The following is a 26,660-nucleotide window of genomic DNA, read 5'->3' as shown; positions in this document are numbered from 1 at the left end:
GACACTCACTACCAGTCCCCTATTTACATTTCTTGAGGTAAGAGACAGATGGGCTCCGGGTTACCTATTTGTGGCTGGACTCTTGTCTACATTTCAAGATCTGTACTTCTATACAAGAAACGACAACAGGAATAGGGTGGATAATCAGACATTGGATGCAAAAAAGAGGAGCCAGACCCTATTAGGAGATCAAGAGGTAATACATTTTCCATGCTTGGGGCAAGGGAGATGCTACACACGTGAAAAAGTCTTCCCAGGGTCAAAAAGGCAGGGGATGCCAGACCATACTAAGTCTTGCTATTTTCCTCCTATATGCCTTTGCAATGAAATCCATCTTGACTAAGAGGTGTATGAGCACACCCAGGGGAGGGTCCTGAGACAAACCAGCCAGAGAGTCAAGGAAGATGGGGCTTTCCAGATGGCACTAGCGAAAGAACCCACCTGCCAAAGCAGGAGACATGAGAGACACAGGTTTGATCCCTGGGTCAGGAAGATCCCCTGGAGGAGGGCATGGCAACCCACTCCAGTATTCTTGCCTGGAGAATCCCATGGACAGAAGAGCCTGGTGGGCTACAGTCTATGGGGTCACAAAGAGTTGGACACATCTGAAGCGACTTAGCATACATGCATGCAAAGAAGACGACTCAGCAAGAAGAAGATTCCTCCTCTTAGAAAGGATTTTAACTTCCCAAAGTCTCAACTCAAGCAACTCTCATGCTGAGTTTACCCATGGATATTTCCACATGTACTCTGCTTTTCTAATACATAATATACTTTCCTCTATGCCTTCTGTCTTCTTGTCTGATTCTCCTTTCAGGGTAGACTAGGATTGCGACTTAGATTCTAGTCTCTGGCCCCTGTCATTTAGCAGTTAGGATTCCTGGTTTCCACCCAGACGACCAGGGTTCAATTCCCAATCAGGGAGCTAAGGTTTTGCTTCCAGCTGCTACTTACTGCTATGTCTCCCCGAAATCAATAAGATGTAGTGCAATGGCACAGAAATACTGTGTTTTGCTTCTTTTTCCTCCAATATATCAGATTTTACGGTCCATATCATGGCCTCATTAGCATCATGCTCCTCAATTCTTATGAAAACATTTGCTAGTTCCCCCACAGGCTTTATCAGAAATAGGAAATAGGCTTGTCTCACTTGCCAATTCAAATCACTCCACAGTGGCTGCTCAAGGGACCTCTGCTCAAGAAGAAGTCGGGGCTGTAGAAGGAAGGAGTGCTGGGATGGATTAGTGATGTCTGGAGTGGTGCATGCTAGGGAGTAGGGTCCTACTACATGTTTTATTTATTCTATATTATTTGCATCCTATTTGTGAAACCAAAATCCTTTGGCCCAACGTCCTTGACCAAAGTCCCTTCTGTCTCAACCTGGGCCAGAATGCAAGTACTGGTATCAAAGTGGAAAATCCTTCAAGATTCTCGCCACTATCCCGTCACTCAAGAAGGCTGTCAGAAGCACATGGAGGGACTTCCCTGGTGACCCAGTAGTTAAGACGTCGCCTTCTAAACCAGAGGATGCGGGTTTGATCCCTGGCCCACAGCTAAGACCTGATGTAGCCAAATAAAATCAAAATTAAAAAGTTCTTTTTAAAAAAAGCCATATGGAAATCCACCATCCACACGAGTGGGCTTCAGACACACAGCCAGTCTCAGCACACGGCTGCGGACTACTCTTCCTACAACTGTGCACGTAGGAAAAGAAGTCATCAGAGTGTAACCCGAATAGTTATCAAGTGTCAGACACAAAGGATGTTAGGAAGTCATGATACATTCACCTCTCTGAACACATCCCTTGAGGAGTGACATGGCCGAAATCCTTGATGATGGAAACTGCTTTCGCGTCCGGAGCATTAAAAGATAACTACATTAGGGCAATCGCTTTGGGCTGGGGCCTTTCATTTTAAAAAGAGCCCGTTAAACTGAGCTTTAGAAGTGGTCAAAAATATCTGAAACATTTGAAGAGGGGCCCTTTAAGAAGGTTAAGGCAACTCTGCAGGGAGAAATAGGAGTCAAAAGCAGAGCTTTGAAATCTGAGATTGTCTCTTAACATTTCAAGTTAAACCTGAAATGTTTCCTTGGCAAATTAATCCAAGAGCAGTGTAGAAGGAATACACTGAGTATAAGAATATAAATGATCGTTTCCTGCTGGAAGCCCACTGCTCTTGAAAATGGATTAGAAGAGATAAGACTCCATTTGTTTAATAGGCGGCTACATAATCCAGTGGTTTCCCAAGTGGTGCAGTGGTAAAGAATCCGCCTGCCAATGCAGGAGGTGCAAGAGATGTGGGTTCAATCCCTCAGTCGGGAAGATCTCAAGCAGGAAATGGCAAACCGCTCCGGAATTCTTGCCTGGGAAATCCCATGGACAGCGGAGCCTGGCAGGCTACAGGCCATGGGGGTCACAGAGAGTTAGACATGACTGAGCAACTGAGCAGGTGTGCACACACATGTAATCCAGATCATCCAGTCCCAGGAAAACCCCATTCCATTGTTTCTGGCTAAGACAGAATTTGTATTTCCACCAACTGCTAACGAACGGCAGAGTTACTTTCCCAAAATACATATCGGACTAGGGATAAGTACCAACAAAGCAGGAATAAACTGCTCATGCAAGACCCCTGCATATTCAGGGGACTCTCCGAAGTTTTTTCTCATTCGTGCCCATCAAGTCTGTGCTGTACTAGTCGTTTTTGGCTGAGGAAGTCAGTTCTAGCTCTTTCTGGTTGGATTTTCTCTTTAAATAAACATTTATGTATTTATTTGGCTGTACCAAGTCTTAATTGCTGCATGTGAGATCTTCCATCTTTATTGCAGCATGTGGCATATGGGATCTAGTTCCCTGACCAGGGATCGAACCTGGGCCCCCTGCATTGGGAGCACAAAATCTTAGCCACTGGATCATCAGGAAAGTCCATGGATTTCTTTTTATGTTCACCAGTTTCCGACATGAGGAAATTTCCCTGTATACATTTGAAATGTAGAAAAAGAGGCTACAGTTTAATCTTTGGAAGATAATTTTAACCTCATGATATGCATAAAATAAGTCAATGTGCAGATAATCTCAAAGTAGAGGGGAGAACCTTGCCCCTGAAATAAGCACCCTAACCACTCCAATGGGGCTAAGTTCCCTGTGAAATTGGGAAGCTGTCTGTAAAGCCGAAGCTGAGAGCCCAGACTCAGAGTCAAGCTGCCCAAAGTCAAACCCCAGCCCTGGCACTTACCAACTGGGTGACCCTCATTTCTGCAACAATAATTAAATGCCCCATGCATCATTTTTCTTAGATGGGTAACTTCTAAAGTTTATTTAAATGGGTGAGGAGGGACATCTAGGGCTGTGGAGTGGGAGGTACAAACTATTGCGTATAAGACAGGCTCCAGACCTCCCTGGTGGTCCAGTGGCTAAGACTCCGCACTCCCAGTGCAGGGGCATGGATTCAACCCCTGGTTAGGGAACTAGATTCCACATGCCACAACTAAGAGTTTGCAATGCTGCTGCTAAAAGATCCAGTGTACTGCAATGAAGATGGAAGCTCCCTTGTGCCCCAACTAAGACCTGGCACAGTTAAATAAATAAATAAATTTTTTAAAAAAGATAGGCACAAGGCTGTATTGTACCACACAGAGAATATAGCCAATGTTTTGTAAATGGAAAGTAACTTTTTAAAATTGTATAAATTAAAAAAAAAATTTTTTAATAAATTGCATTAAATGATTTGAGCTTCTCCAGGAAACTCAATGAATTTGAATATAAAGCTGATACATTCTGCCCACCATCAAAACTCCTGGTAGGAGCTGAAATTGTAAACCAAGCTCCAAAACATCAAGGATAAATGTGCCAGGAGACAGAGGCACTATAGCCATAGTTGATCCTACTTGATACTGATGATACAGTCACAGACCCAAGACCCCAGTGAACCCCCAGGACCTTGCCCTGAGCAGGGCCTGATGGAGAGGAGATGTGAGAGGTGGCCAGCAGAGGAGAAGGAAGAGTGCGGGCGTGTTTACTGAGGGAGGGAAGCCAGTAGGCTCGCAGACCTACCCTGGCTCATTCCAGGGTTTCTCCACATGACGCCAAAACAATTCCAGAATGTTAGTTCTTCATTAGAGATGCTAAAGACAGAAAGGAACAAAAGATCTAATTAATATTGAAATCAGAGTGATGCTGATGGAACAAAAGGTTGGGGATGCAGCAATAGCTATCCTCTGGCCAACAGGAAATATATGACACATCTCCCATCAGAATGGAACAATAAAAGTCCAAATTACCAGCATAAAGAAGGACAAAATTAGGCAATAACATCCAAGCTGCCTGACGACTTATTCTTAGCTGCCTGGCTCCTGGTGATGGGTGAAGGGAAGGAAATTCATGCCCAGAAATAGAAGAACAGTGTTTTCTGGAGGAACGTTTGCCAAGCATCGCTGAAAGAGAGAGAAATGGGCTTAAACTACTCTAGGATTTCTCTCCATCTCCTTCTGATAAAATTAGGATCCATCTGAGGGTTTCTCTGGAAGCTTGTAGGAGCCCACGGCAGACAAGGACCCTTTCAAGGTAAGTCAGTGCAGAGACTGTTCTGAACCCACTTCATCAACATCGTGGGGTCCCCACAAGGTCCTCAATCTCACTCTCACCTGTGACGGGGCCCCATCTTTCATTAGTGAACCTGCTCCTACAGCACAGGACACACAGAGGTGAGAACGACAGACCCCGGGCATTTGCACATCTCTTTCCACTGGATGATGTGCCAACATTGAAAAGTCAAAAATCTTGCATAAAAATCTAGATTTTCAGAAACATCTGTCTTTAAATGAGAAGAAGTAGGAAGGGACTGTTTATCTACTTTTCTGCACCATAAATTTGGACACGAAATGGACTAATATTTATGCACAACCTAGACACTTAAACTTCTCCAGCCTCAGTTTTCTGGGCTGTAAAATGGGATAATACTGGGACCTACTCTGTGGGGCTGCTAGGTACATTGCAGGCTGTAATGTGTTTAAAATCAGGGGAACAGAGTCTGGCCTAGTGTCACCATGGGCTGTGGTGGGTGTCACTGCTCCTTCTAACAGACCCTTCGGGGCAGGAAGAGAAGTAAGACATGGACCTGCCTTCAAGGGGCAAACCTGCCACCTGCACAAGGACGCACAGTGCACTGAGTCCCTAATACACACGTCTACATGGGGGACAGAAGCACAAAGGTGAGGACTGCAGCGGTGGCGGGCGGGGGGGCGTGGATTGGAGATGCAGAACAGCAGGAAGAAGGTGGAAGCACAGAGCAGGTGCACCTGACCCAAATCCAGAAGACAACCGAGCTTTCTCCAGGTACAGGCAGTGGCGGAGGGTTGCTGGGCCCAGGAGGCAGCATGAGCACGGGAAAAGATGCACAAAACCACACAGAGGAAGGCAGAAATGAGAGAAGGGGAGAGATTAAGTCTATATGTTTCTCTGGATACACCTTCACCTGAAGTCATCATGGCTCCTTTGGTTGCACATCGGTGTATTAATATTTCTCCCTTTGGCTTAAGATGGTTGGATTTGCATTTCTACTGTTGTTGTTGTTTAGTAGCTCAGTCACGCCCAACCCTTTGCAAACCCATGGATTGTAGCCCGCCAGGCTCCTCTGTCCATGGGATTCTCCAGGCAAGAATAACTGGAGAGGGTTGCCATTTACCCCTCCAGGGGATCTTCCCGACCCAGGGATTGAACCCGAGTCTTCTGGGTCTTCTGCATTGGGAAGCCCTGAATTTCTGTTACTTGCAACCAAAACAAAGCAAAGCTCACCAACGCAGAATTTCATCCCTGGCCTGCAGATCCCACTACCTACCACACCTGTCCAATCCTCTCCACCTGAATCGTTATGTCTCTGGCTCAGTGGCATCAATGCACACCACGTCTCTAAGGAACATGTTCAGGACATGCCCACCTTGCCACCTCATGTCTCTGTGAATCCAACCACTTAAGAAAACCAGGTCACACAGCATTTTGCAGGGGCTACATTATAACCTAAGGAATGCAGCTGCTCTCTCAAAGCTTCCTGCATTCTCCAAAGGTGACATTGGGCTCTGGTTAGTGACCCCACACCAGCAGCAGAAAACTTTATGTTTTCTTTTCGACAGCACATCCGCTGCCTACCCTTGCCCTTTGCAAACCAAGTTTGGAAATAAAGACCTTCCCTGGGGCAGAGAAGGCTTTAAAATGTTAATTCCCTTTTATGAGGCCTTTAGCATCTCATTATTGCAAGTCCAGCTGATATCAGAAGGCTGGAAACTTAATTATGGCAGCCAAAAGTTGGAGGGTACTCTCTTCAAGATCAGCGTGAGTTTACATTGATTTCTCTCCAAGCGTGAATGAGTTCATCGCCTGCTGGTGACGTATGCCAGGCTTCTGTGGTTCTGGAGACCACAGCTCGCTGACAAACAATACAGCTACTGACACATGAAAACAGGAGGCCATCACTTAGTCAGGAAGATAGACGTTCAAAGATTAAATCATAATTACAACGTGGAAATCGCATTTTTCTTCCTTCCTCTGAAGACTTTTAAAGAAACTTAGCAAAGAACAGAAAATGTGTTGTTTCTGAAAGCATGTTGCTGCTGCTCAGTTGCTCAGTCATATCCGACTCTTTGCAACCCCATGGACTGTAACCTGCCAGGCTCCTCTGTCCATGGGATTTCCCAGGCAAGAATACTGGAATGGGTTGCCATTTCCTCCTCCAGAAGACCTTCCCGACCCAGGGATTGAACCCGTGTATCTTGCATCTCCTACATTGGCAGGTGGATTCTTTACCAATGCACCATCTGGGAAGTCTTTCTGGCAGCATAAAGACCCCCAGAGCTGTCTGGATCTTAATTTTCAGAATATGTCACTTTACATGGGGGTTGGAATTGTGACCCCAAAATGATACATCCATGTTCTAGCCCCCGGCACCATGAATGTGACCTTATTTGGAAACAGGGTCTTTTAAACATACTTATTTACTATTTATTTTATTGGATGTGCCAGGTCTTAGCTGAGGCACCTGGGAGCTTTGATATTCATTGCAGCATACCAGACCTAGTTCCCCAACTGGGAAGCGAGTCTGGGGCCCCTTGTATTGGGCGCTTGGAGTATTAGCCACTGAACCACCAGGAAAGTTCCTGGAAACAGGGTTTTGGCAGACATAATTAACCTAAGGATCTTGAGATGAGATCACTCTAAATTACGATGGCCCTAAATCCAATGACTAGTGCCCTTACAGGAGAATAAGGTCACACGGAGACACAAGGGCAAGACATGTGAAGACAGAGGCAGAGACTGCAAGGATACCGGTACAAGCCCAGGAACACTTGGAGCCACCAGAGGCTGGACGAGGCCAGGAAGGACTCTGCCCCAGAGCTTCTGGAGGAAGGGAGGAGCTGACCACACTTTGATTTCAGACTTCCGGCCTCCAGAACTGTAAGACAACAAATTTATGTTGTTCAAGCCACTGAGTTTGTGGGAACCTATTATGGGAGCTACAGAAAACTAACACATGTGCCAAAGAGACTGCAGATGTAACTGAGAAAAGAACCTTGGGATGAAAGGAGTATCTGGGTCCACCGTCTCCAACCTTATTGCCGCCAGGGTCCGACTTCGTGGGAGACAATTTTTCCATGGACCAGGAGTGGATGGGGTGGTTTCGGATGATTCAGGTGTATTACATTTATTGTGCACTGTATTTCTAATCTAATGTTGCTGCTGATCTGATAGGAGGTACCGGTTCTGGGACCCAGAGGCGGGGAGCCCTAAGCTGGGTTATCCAGGTGAGCCTAAAGGTCCTTATTAGAGACAGGCAGGAGGGTCAGAGTCAGAGAAACAGAGGTGATGATGGAACCAGTGGTCAGAGGGAGAGAGATTTGAAGATGCTACAGTGTTGACTTGGAAGAGGGGGCCATAGTCGGGAAATGCAGGCAGCCTCCAGAAGCTGGAAAAGGCAAACAGATTTTCTGCTAGAGCTTTCAGAAGCAAGGCAGCCCTGCCAAGCAACCCATTTTAGGGTCCTGACCTCCCATCCTATCAGATAATAAATGTGTTTTGTTTAAAGCTACTAAGTTCATGTTGATTTGTTACAGCACCAAGAGGAAATGGATACATAGGTCTTCCAGGTTATTAGGATGGAAATAAGTCTTTCAAATTCAGAAAAAGTCAATTATCAACTGACTTCATGATGGGAAAGCCATAGGAATGATACTTCGAATGATATTTTGCTACTAGCTCATAAAGGTGCTCCCCACGGAGTTAGCATCTGAACTGACATCACCTGTCTGAAAGCTTACCAACCCCCCGAACTCACTCACTCTGCATTATTTTTATTTATGTTGAGCCCAAGTAGTTCCCTTTTGACTTCCACTCTTGGAACCTAAAAAGCACAAATCTCCTCCGTATTCCAGAGGATGGTCCTCAAAAGACTTCAAAAGAGCTGTCACGTCCTCCTCTTCACCTCTCCCAGGGCCTTTTCTTCTCATCACAGGGCTCAACACTCATGCTCCTTCAATCATTTCTCCTGCGGTTTGATCTCAAGGATTCTCAGCCCCTCAGACACTGTTTGACAGAACACAATCCAATTTCCAGCTTTCCTCTTATGCCTAGAAAGACATGGACTTCTCTATCAGAGTGACAAATGACATCTATCATCCGTGACTTATAGAGACCAGGGGACAAGAAGTAGCTCCCTTTCCTCTGAAACCTACTATCAGAAAACCAACAGTACAAGTGTGGTGAGAAATCACAGACGTCCGTCCACCTCCGGCAGGGAGACGAGAGGAAGGGGTGGAGACTGTGGTGATTTGGGTGCAGGGACTTACACACAGGGGCGTCCATTGGTCACTTCCAGGTCAAGGGTCACAGGGAGTAGTGTGGGCCCAGGGCTATCTGACCTTGTGAATTTCATAAGAAATTGGAAATCCAGATGTCTATACAATTAGCCAAGTTTTACAGGGTGGCAGAAAATTAAATAAGCACATGCACACCCCTGAATCAGATACAGCCTCCAGTCTGCCCACCTGGGACCTCTGTTCTGGGGTCACACACCCATTAATGCCAACAAAAATTATATCAACCTGTGGCAGTCTCTTCAGACAGGTGGTTCCACAGGGAATTAGAGCTATGACCTTGTAATACCTTTTTTTTTTTTTTAAGTTACTTTTTTTTTACTTTTTTTAAATTTTATTTTATTTTTAAACTTTACAATATTGTATTAGTTTTGCCAAATATCGAAATGAATCCGCCACAGGTATACATGTGTTCCCCATCCTGAACCCTCCTCCCTCCTCCCTCCTCCCTCCCCATACCATCCCTCTGGGTCGTCCCAGTGCACCAGCCCCAAGCATCCAGTATCGTGCATTGAACCTGGACTGGCGACTCGTTTCAATGGAGGTTAATCTGTAAAAATGCTGAATTACCATGCTGTACACCTGAAACTTGGAGAAGGAAATGGCAACCCGCTCCAGTATTCTTGCCTGGAGAATCCCAGGGACGGGGGAGCCTGGTGGGCTGCCATCTACGGGGTCGCACAGAGTCGGACACGACTGAAGCAACTTAGCAGCAGCAGCAGCACACCTGAAACTAATATCATATTGCAAACCAACTATACTTCCATTAAAAATACAGTTGGTTCATCAGATCTCACTGTGAACAAAAGCGCCACGGTTTCTTGTACACACACACACACATACACACACAATTAATATGCATCTTCTATTTTTTTTAACATGGAAGGAGTTGTCAGCTTACAATGTGACATTGATCCCTTCCAATCTTGCCAAGGTTCCAGCCCTTCAAAATCCTTTATGTTCTCAGATTCAGTTCCCCCAAAGTCCCAAGTCAAAGAAGCCAATTTGGACATCACCTCAATTTACATCTTTCTAAATTCATTTTTTCTCCCTTACCGAAGTCACCATCCCAACGCTCAGAATTTCTATCACATGACGATCTTTGGTGAAACCTGCACAACTCTCCCTGGGGAGTCACACAGAGTCTCCTGGACCGTGAAGAAGTGACACGGTGACCTCCACAGACCAAGGGTGTCTCTCCCCAGGGGGTTAAGGTGCATCCACCTCGTTGGGTGTCCCTGGTGGTGCTGAGGCCAGAGGACAGCTCTGAGGCTGACACTGTAACCTTAGTGCTGTGACAGAATGTGTGACAAATGTGGACACGAGAGCTGTGACCAGCGCATCAAGGCCGCTGAATGCATCCCCCTCCACTGCCCCAGGCCCTGGAATCTGCAACAGAGCCCGGGCTCCCACACACAAAAAAGTCTTACGGCAGCCCTGAGCTTCGTGACGTGCACCCTCTGGTTTGCCAAGACCAGGCCACAATTTGCTAGAAGAAAGCCCCATCTTCATGTGGCCACGAAAGTGATAGTTGAACCAAAAACTACTGCCTCCCAGAGCAATTCCTCTATCAGGGAGGACAGAGGATACTTTTAGTATATTTCTGGGAGGGGGAAATAACCAAGTATAAGGCAACAACGGGAACCACGAACTTGGCCTTGCCTATGTAGGGTAGGAGAAGGCAATGGCACCCCACTCCAGTACTCTTGCCTGGAAAATCCCATGGACAGAGGAGCCTGGTAGGCTGCAGTCCATGGGGTCGCTAAGAGTCGGACACGACTGAGCAACTTCACTTTCACTTTTCACTTTCATGCATCAGAGAAGGAAATGGCAACCCACTCCAGTATTTTTGCCTGGAGAATCCCAGGGATGGGGGAGCCTGATGGGCTGCCATCTATGGGGTCGCACAGAGTCGGACACGACTGAAGCGACTTAGCAGCATGTAGGGTAGAGCTCTCCAGGACAGGAGAGTGAGGGTCCTGCTTTGGGGGGCTCTACACCAGGCTCTCAGGAAGGGATGTGGCTGAGGGGACTACAGAGCTGAGCCATCCGTTTGAGCCCATGGTGGCATAATCACACAGATGCCATCTCCAGGCGCCATCACTAATGTCTCCCTTCTGGAATGATGAGGAGGGGGATGGTAAATAACATGCGTTGTCAAAGGCAACCAAGGACAATGAATCAGTATTTTTCATTCTCTGCAGATGAATTTGTATGACTTGGCTCAGATCTTTCTGGATTCTGAATATAGAAGGCTTCAGATTTGTTTAATCAAACCTGCCCATGGAGTCCAAGACCTGCCAGGATTAAAGATTAATTTTTTCTTAATTTTAATTAGAACTCACATCAATTCTTCCTTATCAAAAAAGCCATCTCTGGCATAAGGCACAGCTTCCTGCAGGTCACCGTGAGAAAGAATCAAGCCCTCCCAGATCTTGTCCACCACAGGGAAACCCTTGCAGGATTTTCTGTCTACCTCAAAGTTCTTCAGATGGAGACCAAGTTTCATTCAACCTCTGAACATCAGCCAGTAGAATGGAAAGAAGGCAGAATTCAGCATTACTGTATTTTTTTTAATTAATGAAGACACAGGACCTAGGAGCTATCTTAGCAGCTTAAAGGAGACAGGATCGCTCTAAAGACGGAAGTCCTTTCTCCTGGGGTTCTGAGCTGCAAAAGGAAACTGCCAACCAGTGAGCCAAGAAAAAATTGGCAGAAACTCTGAATTCAGTGATTCAAACAGACCCCTGCAAAGAATATGGAGAAAAAAATCATGGGCTGGTTCCTGGCTGAATTTGGAGCCATAAATCCAGCTAATTGGATGGAAAATGCAGCAGAAATAATCCATGACCAGATTCTCCAAATGGTGAGCTATGTCCCACTGATACCCCCGTGAAATTGGGGGCACATGGATGGACTTTTTAAAAAGTTAATCGTCATTTATTTTCATGTATATTAAGGAAAAATTAGTACATCAAGCTAATGGGTTTTACAATGGATTTTATTGTCTTCTAATGAGACATTTAAGATATTTAATGTTGAAAAAGTAAGGCATTTAAAGACAACATGTTGAGTAAATTACATTATTTGGCACAGGAAGTTGGCAAAAATTGAGAAGATGGCAGGTAGATTGCTAAACTTCGGAAAATACTGTCCTATGAGAAACAGAAGGAGAAAAGGGGCCCCCTCCTCCATCCCGGGGAGGGAAACAGATCCCAGGCAAGTCCCTGTCATCACTCACTCCCTCCTCAGCACCCTTACCACTCCATCCTCAGCACCCCCATCATCCCCATCAGCACCCCCCTCACTCCCCATCAGCATCCCCATCACTACCCCCTCAGCTTCCCTATTGCTCCCCATCAGCACCCTCATCCAGGTTCTGCCCTTGGGAGCCTGGGATGTTCAGAGCAGCCGTGACAGAACGGGAAGGAAAGGCCCAAATGCCTGGGCATCTGGAAGTAAAACCCACTGTACCTTGATGACGTCTTCATCCGCAGACCTGCATTCCACAGCCTCTGACACATCCACCACCGAACCATCCTCTTGAACCGCCACCACCTTGACGGGAACTGAAACAGCCTTTCCAGTGAGAATGGCCGTGTTCAGAACCTCCGAGTCCTGCGAGAGAGAGAAGAGAACTCGTGTCAGCCGCAGGCACGCCTGTGAGTCCCAGCAGAAGTGACCATCAAGCCACCTCCGACCTTAGTAGTTGCTCTACAGTTTAAAAAACTGTCTGTGCCCTCCAGACACCCCTCACACACAGCGCAAGCATCCTTTTTGATACTGGCCAAATCTTTGGTAAACGATGCCATATTTTCAGAGCTTATTCACATAGTGAACACAGCCTTCATTTTAGTTTCAAATCAGGAAAGACAGCAGCACACAGAGCAGAAGAGAACTGGAAGCAGATTGTAAGCCTCCACACTCCTGAGCTGATCACCAACACCGTCTTTCCTCAAACCACTAAGCACCCCCAGAAATTTCCCAGCCAAGCTCAGGTATCGTGAAACCAACACCATGTTAATTTCTCTCCTCCTCTGACATCACTCAAAGTTTTGTAGGTTCTGTCTTCCTAACTTGTCTCCCATCTGTCAAATTCTTTTTTTTTTTTTCCTTTTTTAAATTGTGGCGGCACTGGGTGGTGAGGGGGCTTCTCTAGTTGTGGAGCACTCAGGCTCAGTAACTGTGGTGGACGGGAGTTTTAGTTGCCCAGCCTCACATGGGATCTTAGTTCCCCAGCCAGGATCCAACTTGTCCTCTGCATTAGCAGGCAGATTCTCAATCACTGGACCACCAGGGAAGCCCCCACCATCTGTCAATATCCTGTCAACCCCAGAATCAGTTCCTCCATGGAAGGAGAATCCCCCTACTCAGTCAACTGCCACTGGCCCCTAACTGACCTTCCTGTGTCCACAGTCTTCACAGCAGTCGGTGATAATATTTTTTTTTAAGTTTTAATAGAATTCAGATTATTTCTCTCCTAGATTAAAACTCTTTGAAAGCATCTTAGGGTTCTTAAGATGAAGTCCAAACTCACGGATGTGTAGGGACCTGACCCTCGTCCGCCTCCCTAGCTCCCTCTTGCCCCCTTCCTGCTGTCCGTCATCACAGTCAAGCCTCACAGAGGTCTTTTCTGTTCTTCCAAGAGTAAACCCCATTCATGCCTTCTGCCCTTACATACGCAGAGCTCTCCAACCCCAAACACACCTCACTGTTGCTTCCATCCTTCAGATCTCAGCATATATGTCCACTTCTTTGGAGAAATGGGGCTTTTCTGCCTGCTACAATGTGAGTTAGCACTGTATTATCATCTGTCGTAGCATCTAGCCTTCCTGCAACGTAATAACCACAGCTGTCATTATATATTTATTTTGTGTTTACGTTTTAATCTCTGGCTACTCATTAAGTTGTGAACTCCCCAAGGGTCCCGCTCTCCTATCAATGAATGTGACTTGGAAGGTGCTGACCCACACCGTTAAATCAGGCTTCACAAATGAGCAGATGAACCAAATGTGGTCCATCAAGGTATTCTAGCCCCATGTCCACAAAGACTGCTTTAAGATCGAAACCCAAAGGAAATCAGAGACAACAGAAAGGAAAAGAAACAGATTCCTGGGAAAGATTTCTGGGTTCCTGAATCCAGCTACATCTGGGTCTGTTATCTTTGGAAATTTAGAGATACAAAATAAACTGTTTTATTTAAGCCAGTTTTAATTGGGTTTTTATCACTTACAACTGAAAGTCTTGACTAATAACACACGAGATTAGACACCATGTTGGGCTCTAGGGAAAGACAAAAGAGACAAGACAAAAATAAATATCAGTCTCTACACTGAAGAAGCTCACAGCCTTTAAAGACATTATAATAATTTTCCCAAACTGAGTTTCAAGGTAGGTGACTTTATGTTTCATAACAAATCACAACCAATCTTCAGAGCTTGTTGCTTTTATTTCAAATACATTTGCAACCACAGTTCCTTCTTTAGCTTTCTCGTGTGTGGCTGAAATGTTTGCAACCGTGTTTTCCAGTGTCCACCAAGAAACAGCCTTTCAAAAATCCCAAAGGCAGTGTCTACCTGCCTCTGGCACAATGATAAAGTAATTTGTCTTGTTAAATATTACATTTAAATCATCCCCTGGTGCCAGAGATTGCTAAAAATTCACCATCTATCAAAATGCAACTCTTTCATTCTGTTCCCATTTGTGCCAGCTCTAGGTTTTATGTCTTGAGAGCATATTTATATTCCTTTATGAAGGTAAGTTTCCATTAATGTGGCACATTAGTGTGGCGTCTATAAAAATGGCAAAGTAAGGACATGTGAAAAGTCCTCTGTGAAAGAAATTTAAAAATTGGCCAAAAGAGTAAAAATCCACCTTTTCAGAACTCTGGAAATAAAACAAAGGCTTGTGCAGCCAAGAGAGCATTTATTCAAGAAAAATGGCTGAATCTTGGTAAAAACAGAATTTTGTGGCATTTTAACTTGATTTACTCCCATTCCCTACTGTCCAGCTCAGTAGTAGCTTTGAAAAATGACAACCCACTTTCACAGAAAAATACCACTATCTGAAAACCATGGAAGAGAGCAGATTAGGGACGGAGATCTTTCAAAACTTCATTCCCAAAGAATTGCCATTACCTGACTTGTCTGGTATTTCCTAGAAAATTTCATTTGCAAAGCTTTTTGTATCTGACCTGACTCTGAGTTCATTCCCTGTGAAAAGCTTTTTACTAAAGGTATTTGTTTAAAGCAATTACAGGCAATTAGTTAATTTCATAGCTAGCTGCCTGAAGCAGTGCATAACAGTTGTGACAAACAATAGATTCGTCAATAAGTTTAATAAGAAAAGATGAGGAACAGAATTTCCAGAGGGTCTCTGAAATGCTAACACATATTCTGGGGAATCTGTAAGACCATGCTTATACATAGGGCTGTGTGCATGCCCAGGAAGACCTGAGAAGGCCCTCAGCTCTTGTCCCTGGTTGATTTTGCCATTATAGAGAAGCAAGAAGTGAAAGCTAAGGCAGAGCTGTCTAATGCCTGACTGAGGATTCAATGTGTGTCCCAACACATTCAAAGAGACCCTTGTGGGGTTTCCCTGGTGATCCAGTGGTTAAGACTCTGCCTTCCAATGCAGGGGGTGTAAGATCAATTCTTGCTAGGGAATTAAGAGCCCACATGCCATGCGGTGTGACCAAAAATCATAAAACAAAAATTTTTTAAAAGAGGCCCTTGGTAAAGATTGTGATACTTTGATTCCAGATGCCTAGGGAAATCTCTGCCCAATCACTGGCTGACCACCAAGCTAACCAAACAAAGAATTCAGTGGCCACAGGCAACAAAAAATAGAAACTTTACATAATTTGTTCACAAAAGTCACTAAACAACTACTACACACAACAACTATAACAAACCTAGGGAAGGGTGGCAGCACATAGATGGACCTGGAGATTGTCATACACAGTGAGGTCAGAGAGAGAAAGACAAATACCATGTGAGGTCACATATATTCAGTATCTTGTATTATAACAACCTATAATGGAAAAAATCTGAAAATATATATGTATAGTTGAATCACTTTGCTAAACATCTGAAATGAACATAATATTGTAAATCAATCATACTTCAATAAAAAAATTTTCTTATCCATATGTTAGGTAGTTAGAATAGGAAAAAGGAGTCCAGAATGGCAGTGGCTAAAAGACAAGGAAGGGTAAAGTCTGCGAAAACAGAACAAAGGAAGGTCCGAGGACCTGAGTGAGGACCTCAGGTGGAACAAACAGTACTCCTGGTTAGCCCAGTTTACATAGGGCAGGCTCAGGGGAAGGAGAAAAAAACATAAAAAGAGGAGCCAAAAGGCCAGGGGTCTCTCTCTTCTCTCTGTGTCTTTTGGGTCGGCATGCCCTCATGCCTCAAGGATGTATTTTCCTTTATTTTCTAAATAAAACTGAGCTGCAACACGGAGCTGTAACACTGACCTGCCCAAGAGCTGTGATGCGGCCTGTCCGAGGGCTTTAACGCTGGTCCATCGCTTCAAATTTTTGTTGTGACGAGACAGAATCAAGGAAATTACACACACACTCCCCTGACACATATATACATATTGAAACAGAATTTTTGTGTAAATCTCAAGGGAAAGTTGATGGGCTTACGAAAACATCTAATGCTTTCTGAAAGCTTCTCATCTCACTTTTTTTTTTTTTTTAAGAATAAAACTCCATTGTTTTCAGCTATGAAAATCTAGGAGTTGTATATAACTTTTCAGCACATTATTCTGACTATATACTCTCAGACTAATGATAAGAATAACTGTAAACACATACTGAATTCTAGTTAGGTTTGTTTTCCACAGCAGTATGGTTCAGCAGTTCCAAAACTACTTTAGTGTACTCTAGGATGGAGCAAATAATGTATCTTGGATAATGAGAGCCAGGTTTCTCATTGCTAGAGAAGTTGAGTTTAAAAATGGAAAGAAGAGTGAACTGTGTGGTCATGAGTCAGAATTAGAAACACCAGCATGAACTCCTGGGGGAATGCAGGTGTAGGTACATTTATATGTGTATAAATGTAGGTATGTGTATGTATATGGTTTTTCTAGTTCCATTCGCTGAGAGAACTTAGATACAGACAATGATGGCTTAACAATCAGCACACCTAGTAAAGTGATGCTTAAAATTCTCCAAGCCAGGCTTCAGCAATACGTGAACTGTGAACTTCCAGATGTTCAAGCTGGTTTTAGAAAAGGCAGAGGGAGGAACCAGAGATCAAACTGCCAACATCTGCTGGATCATCGAAAAAGCAAGAGTTTCAGAAAAACGTCTATTTCTGCTTTATTGACTATGCCAAAGCCTTTGACTGTATGGATCACAATAACCTGTGGAAAATTCTGAAAGAGATGGGAATATCAGACCACCTGACCTGCCTCTTGAGAAATCTGTATGCGCGTCAGGAAGCAACAGTTAGAACTGGAACAACAGACTGGTTCCAAGTAGGAAAAGGAGTTCGTCAAGGCTGTATATTGTCACCCTGCTTATTTGACTTACATGCAGAGTACATCATGAGAAACGCTGGGCTGGAGGAAGCACAAGCTGGAATCAAGATTGCTGGGAGAAATATCAGTAACCTCAGATATGCAGATGACACCACCCTTATGGCAGAAAGTGAAGAACTAAATAGCCTCTTGATGAAAGTGAAAGAGGAGAGTGAAAAAGTTGGCTTAAAGCTCAACATTCAGAAAACTAAGATCGTGGCATCCGGTCCCATCACTTCATGGCAAATAGATGGGGAAACAGTGGAAACAGTAGCTGACTTTATTTTTATGGGCTCCACAATCACTGCAGATGGTGATTGCAGCCATGAAATTAAAAGACACTTACTCCTTGGAAGGAAAGTTATGACCAACCTAGATAGTATATTGAAAAGCAGAGACATTACTTTGCCAACAAAGGTCCGTCTAGTCAAGGCTATGGATTTTCCAGTGGTCATGTTTGGATGTGAGAGTTGGACTATAAAGAAAGCTGAGCACAGAAGGATTGATGCTCTTGAACTGTGGTGTTGGAGAAGACTCTTGAGAGTCCCTTGGACTGCAAGGAGATCCAACTAGTCCATCCTAAAGGAGATCAGTCCTGGGTGTTGATTGGAAGGACTGATGTTGAAGCTGAAACTCCAATACTTTGGCCACCTGATGCAAAGAGCTGACTCATTGGAAAAGACCTTGATGCTGGGAAAGATTGAGGGCAGGAGGAGAAGGGGACGACAGAGGATGAGATGGTTGGATGGCATCACCGACTCGATGGACATGGGCTCGGGAGAACTCCGGGAGTGTGTGATGGACAGGGAGGCCTAGCGTGCTGCGGTTCATGGGGTCACCAAGAGTCAGACATGACTGAGCCGCTGAATTGAACTGAGACCCAGATTTTAGTTCTAAACATCATTCAAGAAAGAAAACAGCTCCTTAGAGAAATGGGTGATTCTAGGACTGAGGGTCAGAAAGTACCCAGACAATGAGCCTAGAATATATTATCCACCCAGAAGGTAATAAAGTGATAAAACAAATATCAAAGGACCCAGGGAGACAGCTTGAAAGGCCTCCAGTGTCCAACCTGGAACAATTTTATAACACTATAAATAATTGTAATTGCAAATCATAATAATATAACTTATGTGTAATATGTAATAAGCTATTGAATCCATACTGATATAAACACACAGAGAAGAAAGAAAACATCACCCATAAGGTAAAATTCCAACTAGTACATGCAAAAAAGAATGATGAAATTAGAATATACCATCGGGCAACCACCATTTATTACTATGATTGTAGGAATCACTATTGATGCTACTGATGATTAAAAGTATGATAAGAGAGAGGATATTTGTAGAGTGTAAACGTACCTCTGCGCAAGAGACTTATTCATTTCAAAGAGAAAAACAGTAACTTTGTGTACTGAAAGTTAGATACATCACATTATCCACGTGATCAAAGATAACATCACTACTAATGAGATGAAGAGACATCATATGTCCTGAAGAGGAAGCAACATTTCCTGTTCTCCTCTCCACAAAAAAAGTGACTCTAATAATGAAGAAAGAGCAGACAAATCCAAATTATGGAGCATTCTACAAAATAGCTGGTCTGTATATTTCAAGTATATCATAGCCTGAAAAACAAAGACTGAGAAACTTCCATATTAAAGGAAAATAAGAGACAAAACAAAGGTATATGTGATCCTAGATCAGATCCCCAAACAGAAAAAAATACGTTTATTTTACTTTAATAAGTGTTGGTGGGACAATCGATGAAATTGATTAAACATAGTATAATTGATTAAACATAGTATAATATGAATTAGCATCTAATAACAAAACAGCAGTACAGAGTAGTATCTGGTACATCATAAACATTTGATAAGTATTAATTGTTCTTACTAATCTCATTTAATCCTCAAATATCCCTATTGAAGGATTACTATTTTCATTCTCATTTTACAAACAGGGAAACGAAAGCTAGAAGTTCAGTTCAGTTCAGTTCAGTCACTCAGTCATGTCCAACTCTGTGACCCCACGGACTGCAGCACATCAGGCCTCCCTGTCCATCACCAACTCCTGGAGTCTACTCAAACTCATGTCCATTGAGTTGGTGATGCCATTCAGCCATCTCATCCTCTGTCGTCCCCTTCTCCTCCTGCCCTCAATCTTTCCGAGCATCAGGGTCTTTTCCAATGAGTCAGCTCTTCGCATCAGGTGGCCAAAGTATTGGAGTTTCAGTTTCAGCATCAGTCCTTCTAATGAATATTTAGGACTGATTTCTTTTAGGATGGACTGGTTGGATCTCCTTGCAGTCCAAAGGACTCTCAAGAGTCTTCTCCAGCACCACAGTTCAAAAGCATCAGTTCTTCAGCACTCAGCTTTCTTTATAGTCCAACTCTCACATCCATACATGACTACTGGAAAGTGTTCCTCAATTTGGCCAGAATCACTCTTCTGCTGAGCAGCTGGGGATGTGAACCAAAGCCTGCTGCCCAGGCTGCCTTCTCAGCTCTCCTCCCAGCCCCTCACCTGTGGGATGGAGCTAACAATCCATTTTTTGGCTTCACTCAAAAGCTTTAGGATATAAGATGGATTTGTAAAGGCTTTGATTTTAAAACTTATCAAAAGATGTTATACAAATGTGAAGATTACATTTTAATAGAAACAGCCAAGTAGCCCCAAAGCCCCAAGCAATGACCATGTGTGGCTTCTGGTATGTTCCATTCCAGCCTCTCCCCCAGCTTGTAAGGTTCTGAGTCACACTCTTGCAACCTCTGGTCCCTGGCACAGGGATGCCAGTCTCTAAACAGGACTCTGACCCTATTCTGTGTTCAGACACCTCAACTGCTGACACCTAAAATGGCAAGACAGGTGTAAACTTCGCTGAGACAAGCAAGATGTTGGCTCCAACTGAAAGGATGGTTTTCTATCCCACTGTTGTATTACAAAACTCTGAAATCAGCCCCGTTCTTCCCCTCTTGATGGCTATTTTTGGATTCTGATCATTTATTACCCAGAAAGCAGTAAGTGATTTCAAAACCCAGCTCTTTGTGAATCCCTGAATAATACGAGGATAGTTATCTCAAACGGGATAACACTCAGAGAGGGTCAATAAAATGTGTGTCTGTGAAAACACTCTCCAGGCATCTCCTGGGTGGGAGCTTTGAGGGAAGAGGCCAAAACTATTTGGAAGGAGCTTCTATCAGGCATCACCCAATGGTCAGGGCAACCTCATTACACTAGGCAACCGAGAGCATGATGTGGAAAATGCTACTTAATGTACATGATCAGGGGCCACATACAGGGAAGATGGTTTGTGCAGTGGGTCTCATAGTCATGTTCATCGTCAGGTCTGACACAACAGGATATCAGTGGGGGGATCCCTACATCTTCGTGTAAGGAGGGGGTTCTACAAGGAATGGGGACTGAGTCCATTAAAGACAGGAAGAGACAAAATTCCATGGGATGGGGAGCAGGTTTCTTTTCTTCCTATGACTCCCTGCACTGCCTGGGGTGCTGTAAGATTGCAAATGTAGCTGAAACCTTCCAAAGATGTGAAAGTCAAAGAGAGAATACACAGCTTTGGAAAAGAGCAAAACAGAGAGTAAGAAAGAGAGAGAAGACAAAGAAAACACCTAAGTCTGAAGAAAGCCAGACAGACAGGGTGCGACAGCACACGCGCAGCTTGGAGACACAGAGACAGTCATATAGAGAATGCGAGAGGTGGCCAGGGAGACAGACAGGGCAAAGAGGCTGAGTCCCACGCTCAGGCTCTTCTGCTTCCCCCGATTGAGCTGGGTCCTGTTTATTCACACCTCTCAGCCCCAACACTGAATAGTAATTATATGTGTTTTCTCCAATTCATTCCTCTACTTAACTATTAGCACTTCCTTAATTATAACTGTAACGTGTAAATAGTGTTTCTTTGTTGTCTGGGGCATGGAGGCTGGGGGACCTTCTCATCCAACTTGAGCTACATTAAAATTTAACACAACTTCCATTTGCCAGAAACCCAGCAAGTAAATGACATCTATTCAATTAAAATTGAAACCAGATCTGATGGCACCAGTGAGAAAAACTGTTCCCGAAATAAAGCTTAGTGCTAGGGCTTTCCTGGTAGTCTAGTGGTTATGACTCCATACTCCCAATGCAGGGGGCATGGGTTCAATCCCTAATCAGGGAACTAAGATCCCACATGCTTCATGGTATGGCCAAAAACAAAAACTCCAAAAGATTCTGACACCAAGAAATTTGTGAAGACCAACCACACCTCCTCCCTTTTTAGTATAATAGAAGTCTGAATTTTAACTCGGGTAATTTGGTTCTTCAGGACTCTCAGTCACCATCTTCTCACTCTGCAGACTTTGTGAATAAAGTCTCTATGCTTTGCCCCAACAACTCATCTCTCTACTTATTGACCTGTCATATGGCGAGCAGTATGAGCTTGGACTTGGTAACATGTGTACCTTACATGTTTCTGCTAGTTTAATTCACAGAGCAAATCTGTGAGAAGGAACTCTCATCTCCATTTCACAGATCAAAATGCAAATGCACAAAAATAATACACTTGAATTTCTATTACTACATTTTTGACTAATAGAGTAAGCATCTCATTATACTATAGAGATTATACTACTAAACCCCAAAAAGCCTCTCAAGTCTGCACCCTTATCCACTGTGTTATTTACTTAGTAAGAATAATATCTACAGCAAGGACCCAATACATAGAACAGGGAGAGATCTATAAGGCAAAAAAAAAAACCCAAAAAACCTGTTTGTATATAAGTAAACTGAATCACTGTGCTGTACATCTGAACTAACAACACAAAATATATATACATTAATTAAAAATAAAAATAAGTAAACACATAAATTTTAAGATGAACCATAAAAATAGAATCATAGCAATATGAAAATCATAAAACACCCCATGTCAGTAGAATGCTGAGCACTTCACATGTCCTGTCTCACTAATACTCAGAGGGAGGGGGTTTTTTTTGACTCTTCTCTCCCCTGCACTATTCAGTTCACTTCAGGTCAGTTCAGTCACTCAGTCGTGTCCAGTTCTTTGCAACCCCATGAATTGCAGCACGCCAGGCCTCCCTGTCCATCACCATCTCCCGGAGTTCACTTAAACTCACATCCATCGAGTCGGTGATGCCATCCAGCCATCTCATCCTCTGTTGTCCCCTTTCCCTCCTGCCCTCAATCCCTCCCAGCATCAGAGTCTTTTCCAAGGAGTCAACTCTTCACATGAGGTGGTCAAAGTACTGGAGTTTCAGCTTTAGCATCATTCCTTCCAAAGAACACCCAGGGCTGTTCTCTATTAGAATGGACTGGTTGGATCTCCTTGCAGTCCAAGGGACTCTCAAGAGTCTTCTCCAACACCACAGTTCAAAAGCATCAATTCTTCGGCGCTCAGCTTTCTTCACAGTCCAACTCTCACATCCATACATGACCACTGGAAAAACCATAGCCTTGACTAGACGGACCTTTGTTGGCAAAGTAATGTCTCTGCTTTTCAACATGCTGTCTAGGTTAGTCATAACTTTTCTTCCAAGGAGTAAGCATCTTTTAATTTCATGGCTGCAGTCACCATCTGCAGTGACTTTGGAGCCCCCAAAAATAAAGTCTGACACTGTTTCTATTATTTTATTTTATAGAAAGTACCACAAATTGGAAATTTTTTAAACTCCTTTACTTGCTTATGATCAACCTCATTCATTAAAGCTTAATTCCTGGGCTTCTGTTTCCACTTATGACTTAGAATTGCTCCATCTGCTGAAACTAGAAAATCAGATAAAATACATAAAACAACTGTCAATTAGAAAGTGGGCAGAAATTTTCTTTAAAAAAAAAATAAGGTGAGTCCCTTGATTATCATAGGGAGATAAATTCAAATAAAACTCTACAGTTTCATTGAGCTGAGAAAACAGAAATTAGAGTTCAGAGAGGTTGAAGCAACTAGAATTTGTGAGGCAGGCTATCAGAGAGAAGGGGCTGCTGTACAGAGAAAGAATCCTTGAGATCTGCGGGGGCAAGGGGGGTGCCGCCCTGGGGTCTCTGACTCACTATATCATCCTTAGGATCCATAGGGGATTGGTTCCAGCATCTCCCCTCCCCAGGACACCTAAATTTGTGGATGCTCAAGTTTCATATAAAATAGCAGAGTCTTTGCCTATCAACATCTTCTCATGGACGTTAAATCATCTCCAGATTACTTATAATACTCATTACAATGTAAGTGCTATGTAAACAGCTGCTGATGTGCAGCAAATTCAAGTTTTGCTTTCTGGAAATTTCCGGAATTTTTTTTCAAGTATTTTCCATTTGAGGTTGGTTGAATCCAGGGAAATGGAACCTGCAAATATAGAAGGCTGATTGTACTCATCTGTGCATGCAAGGCCAAGGAGAAAATTTCAGAAAGCAGTAAACTGAACAATTTCAGAACTCACATGGAGCTGAAAAGAGTCCACATCTCCACCAGCCAGACTGGAGAGCTTGCGGTATAAGAGGCACTAGACAGAATGCTCAGAAGGGTCAAGCAAGATAGCAGGGCTAAAGCACCCAGGTAAAGGCTGCTCTTGACCTTCCCTAAGAAAGCTTAAAGGCAGCCTCAAATGAATCAAATTTATCTGCAAGAAACTTAACTGGATTTCCCTGGTGGCTCAGTGGTAAAGAACCCACCTGTCAATGCAGAAGAAATGGGTTTGATCCCTAATCCAGGAAGATCCCACATGCCTTGGAGCAACTAGGCCTGTGCGCCACAACTGTTAAGCCTGTGCTCTGGAGCCCAGGAGCCACAACTACTGAGCCCATGTGTCCTAGAGCTCGTGCCCCAAAACAAGAGAGGCTATTGCAGTGAGAAACCCGTGCACCACAGCTAGAGAAACGCTCGCACAGCAACGAAGAGCCAGCACAGTCAAAAATTAATAAATAAATAGCATTTTAAAATAGAGCCATGTTTCCCAAGTTATTTATTTTTTTTAAAGAAACTTAACCACATGCCAGAACAAAGTCAGCACCATTTAAACGAACGTAGCAAGACCCAGCATTCAACAAGGTAGAAGGCACCAGGTATGAAAGGGAATCAAAAGGTATCAAGTAGGACTTCCCTGGTGGGGCAGTGGGTAAGATTCCGTCCACCAATGCAGGGGACATAGGCTTGATCCCTGGCTCAGGAAGATTCCGCATGCGCATGTACCACAACTATGGAGCCTGCCCTCCAGAGCCCACAAGCTGCAACTCCTGAAGCCCTTGCACCCAGAATGTGTGCTCCCCAACAAGGGAAGCCGCAACGAGAAGCCTGCACACAGCAATGAGGAGTAGCTCCCACTCACTGCAACCAGAGAAAGCCCGTGTGCAGCAGTGAAGACCCAGTGCAGCCAAAAATCAATAAAAAAATATTTTTAAGATGTATCAGCTAACCAGGAGGAAAATCAATGAAAACAAAAGACTCAGAAATTGTGACAATGATGGAGTTATGGAGTGGGGGCATTATACACAGAAAATATTAAAGTTAAAAGACAATGGAATGACAATTGAGTGCTTACCCAAGGTAAATGAAAACTTATACCCTACATCAACATAGAAGATTTATTCATAAGAGCCAAAAGCCAGAAACAAGTCACATATCCATTAACTGGGGAATGGATAAACAGATCATGGCATATATGATGGAATAACATTCGGCAACAAACCACTGATACACGTGAAAATGTGGATGAACTGCAAAACAATAAAAGAAGTCATATATACTGTATAACTCGACTAACTTAAAACTCTGGGGGAAAACAAAAGGCAAAATTATAGTGATAGAAGGTAGATCAGCAGTCACCAAAGACGTGGTAGGGAAAAAATCGGTTACAGAAAGACAAGAAGGAACGTTGGGGGCTGATGGAAATGTCCCATCTCTTCATTGCGATGGTGGTGACCTATTTACTCCTGCTGCTGCTGCTGCTGCTGCTGCTAAGTCGCTTCAGTCATGTCCGACTCTGTGCAACCCCATAGATGGCAGCCCACCAGGCTCCCCTGTCCCTCGGATTCTCCAGGCAAGAACACTGGAGTGGGCTACCATTTCCTTCTCCAATGCATGAAAGTGAAAAGTGAAAGTGAAGTCGCCAGTCGTGTCCGATTCTTCACGACCCCATGGACTGCAGCCCACCAGGCTCCTCCATCCATGGGATTTTCCAGGCAAGAGTACTGGAGTGGGGTGCCGTTGCCTTCTCCGAGTTACTCCTAAAACCTACCAAATTATAAAATGAGTTTTACTGAACAAACACTTTATCCCTCAAGAAACATAGCAAAAAACTAGATTTCATTTTCTGATTGCTCATTGCTGCATCCCTGGTATTTATTGTTATGCAATAAACAGTTGTTAGAAGAAAAGGGAAGGAATGAGAAAGGATTCATTTGGGTCCATTTTCCAATGGTCAGTCCACTGCTGACCCTACTGTGTGAAAGAATCAAAGTCCAAGGTCCAGGAAGTTCCCCACACTGCAGCAGCTGGTCACGTGTCACATACTGTCCTTAGGTGGATAAAACTCATACACTCTCTTAACAGCTCACACATGGGGTTACCAACTTCCCCTTTTCCCACATTTCCCCCTTCTACCCAGTGTGGCATAATGGTTCCAAGCTAGGCTGGGGAGCCAAACCCCCTGCTCCCCATCTGACCTATGTCCCTTGGGAAAGTCACTGAAACTCACTCAGACTCAGTTTCCCTATCTGTAATAGGTGGTCAATAACTGTACCTATGCCTCAGGAAGTAGCCATGAGGCTTAATTAATGTAACACATTTAAAACTCTTGGAACACTGCTTGGCCCTTGGTAGCTGCTCAGTGAAGCCTAGTTATTGGTTTTATTACTTCCATCTTTTTTTTTTTTTTTCATGGAGAAACTTCACTCTTCCTTCAATACCCTACCAAAGAGTTGTTTCCTATGCAAAGCCTCCCCAGGCAACAGTTCCATGTAAAAAAAAATGCTGACTCCTCAAACATGTCCCAGTAGTGCCTTATAAATGTATCCTCTTGATGCTGGAGAAGACTCCCTAGAAAAATCCTGAATATTCACTGGAAGGACTGATGCTAAAGCTGACGCTCCAATAATTTGGCCACCTAATATGAAGAGCCAACTCATTGGAAAAGACCCTGATGCTGGGAAAGATTGAAGGCAGGAGGAGAAGAGGTTGAAAGAGGATGAGATGCTTGGATGGCATCGTTGACTCAATGGACATGAGTGTGAGCAAACTCCAGGAGACAGTGAAGGACAGGG

At 43.9% G+C, this 26,660-nt stretch overlaps 1 protein-coding gene across 1 annotated transcript in view; it reads right to left on the bottom strand.

Moving 5' to 3' along the window:
- TMEM132B (transmembrane protein 132B) overlaps nucleotides 1-26,660 on the bottom strand; it is a 381,102-nt gene that overhangs the window by 26,920 nt on the left and 327,522 nt on the right. Inside the window, exon 5 of the mRNA XM_027567042.1 lies at nucleotides 12,334-12,477. Within this exon, the coding sequence (XP_027422843.1) occupies nucleotides 12,334-12,477 (144 nt within the window). The remainder of the gene's footprint in view (nucleotides 1-12,333; nucleotides 12,478-26,660) is intronic.

The sequence above is a fragment of the Bos indicus x Bos taurus genome, chromosome 17, assembly GCF_003369695.1.
Source record: "Bos indicus x Bos taurus breed Angus x Brahman F1 hybrid chromosome 17, Bos_hybrid_MaternalHap_v2.0, whole genome shotgun sequence".
Classification (NCBI taxonomy): Eukaryota; Metazoa; Chordata; class Mammalia; order Artiodactyla; family Bovidae; genus Bos; species Bos indicus x Bos taurus.
This window is presented reverse-complemented; position numbering and strand designations above follow the sequence as displayed.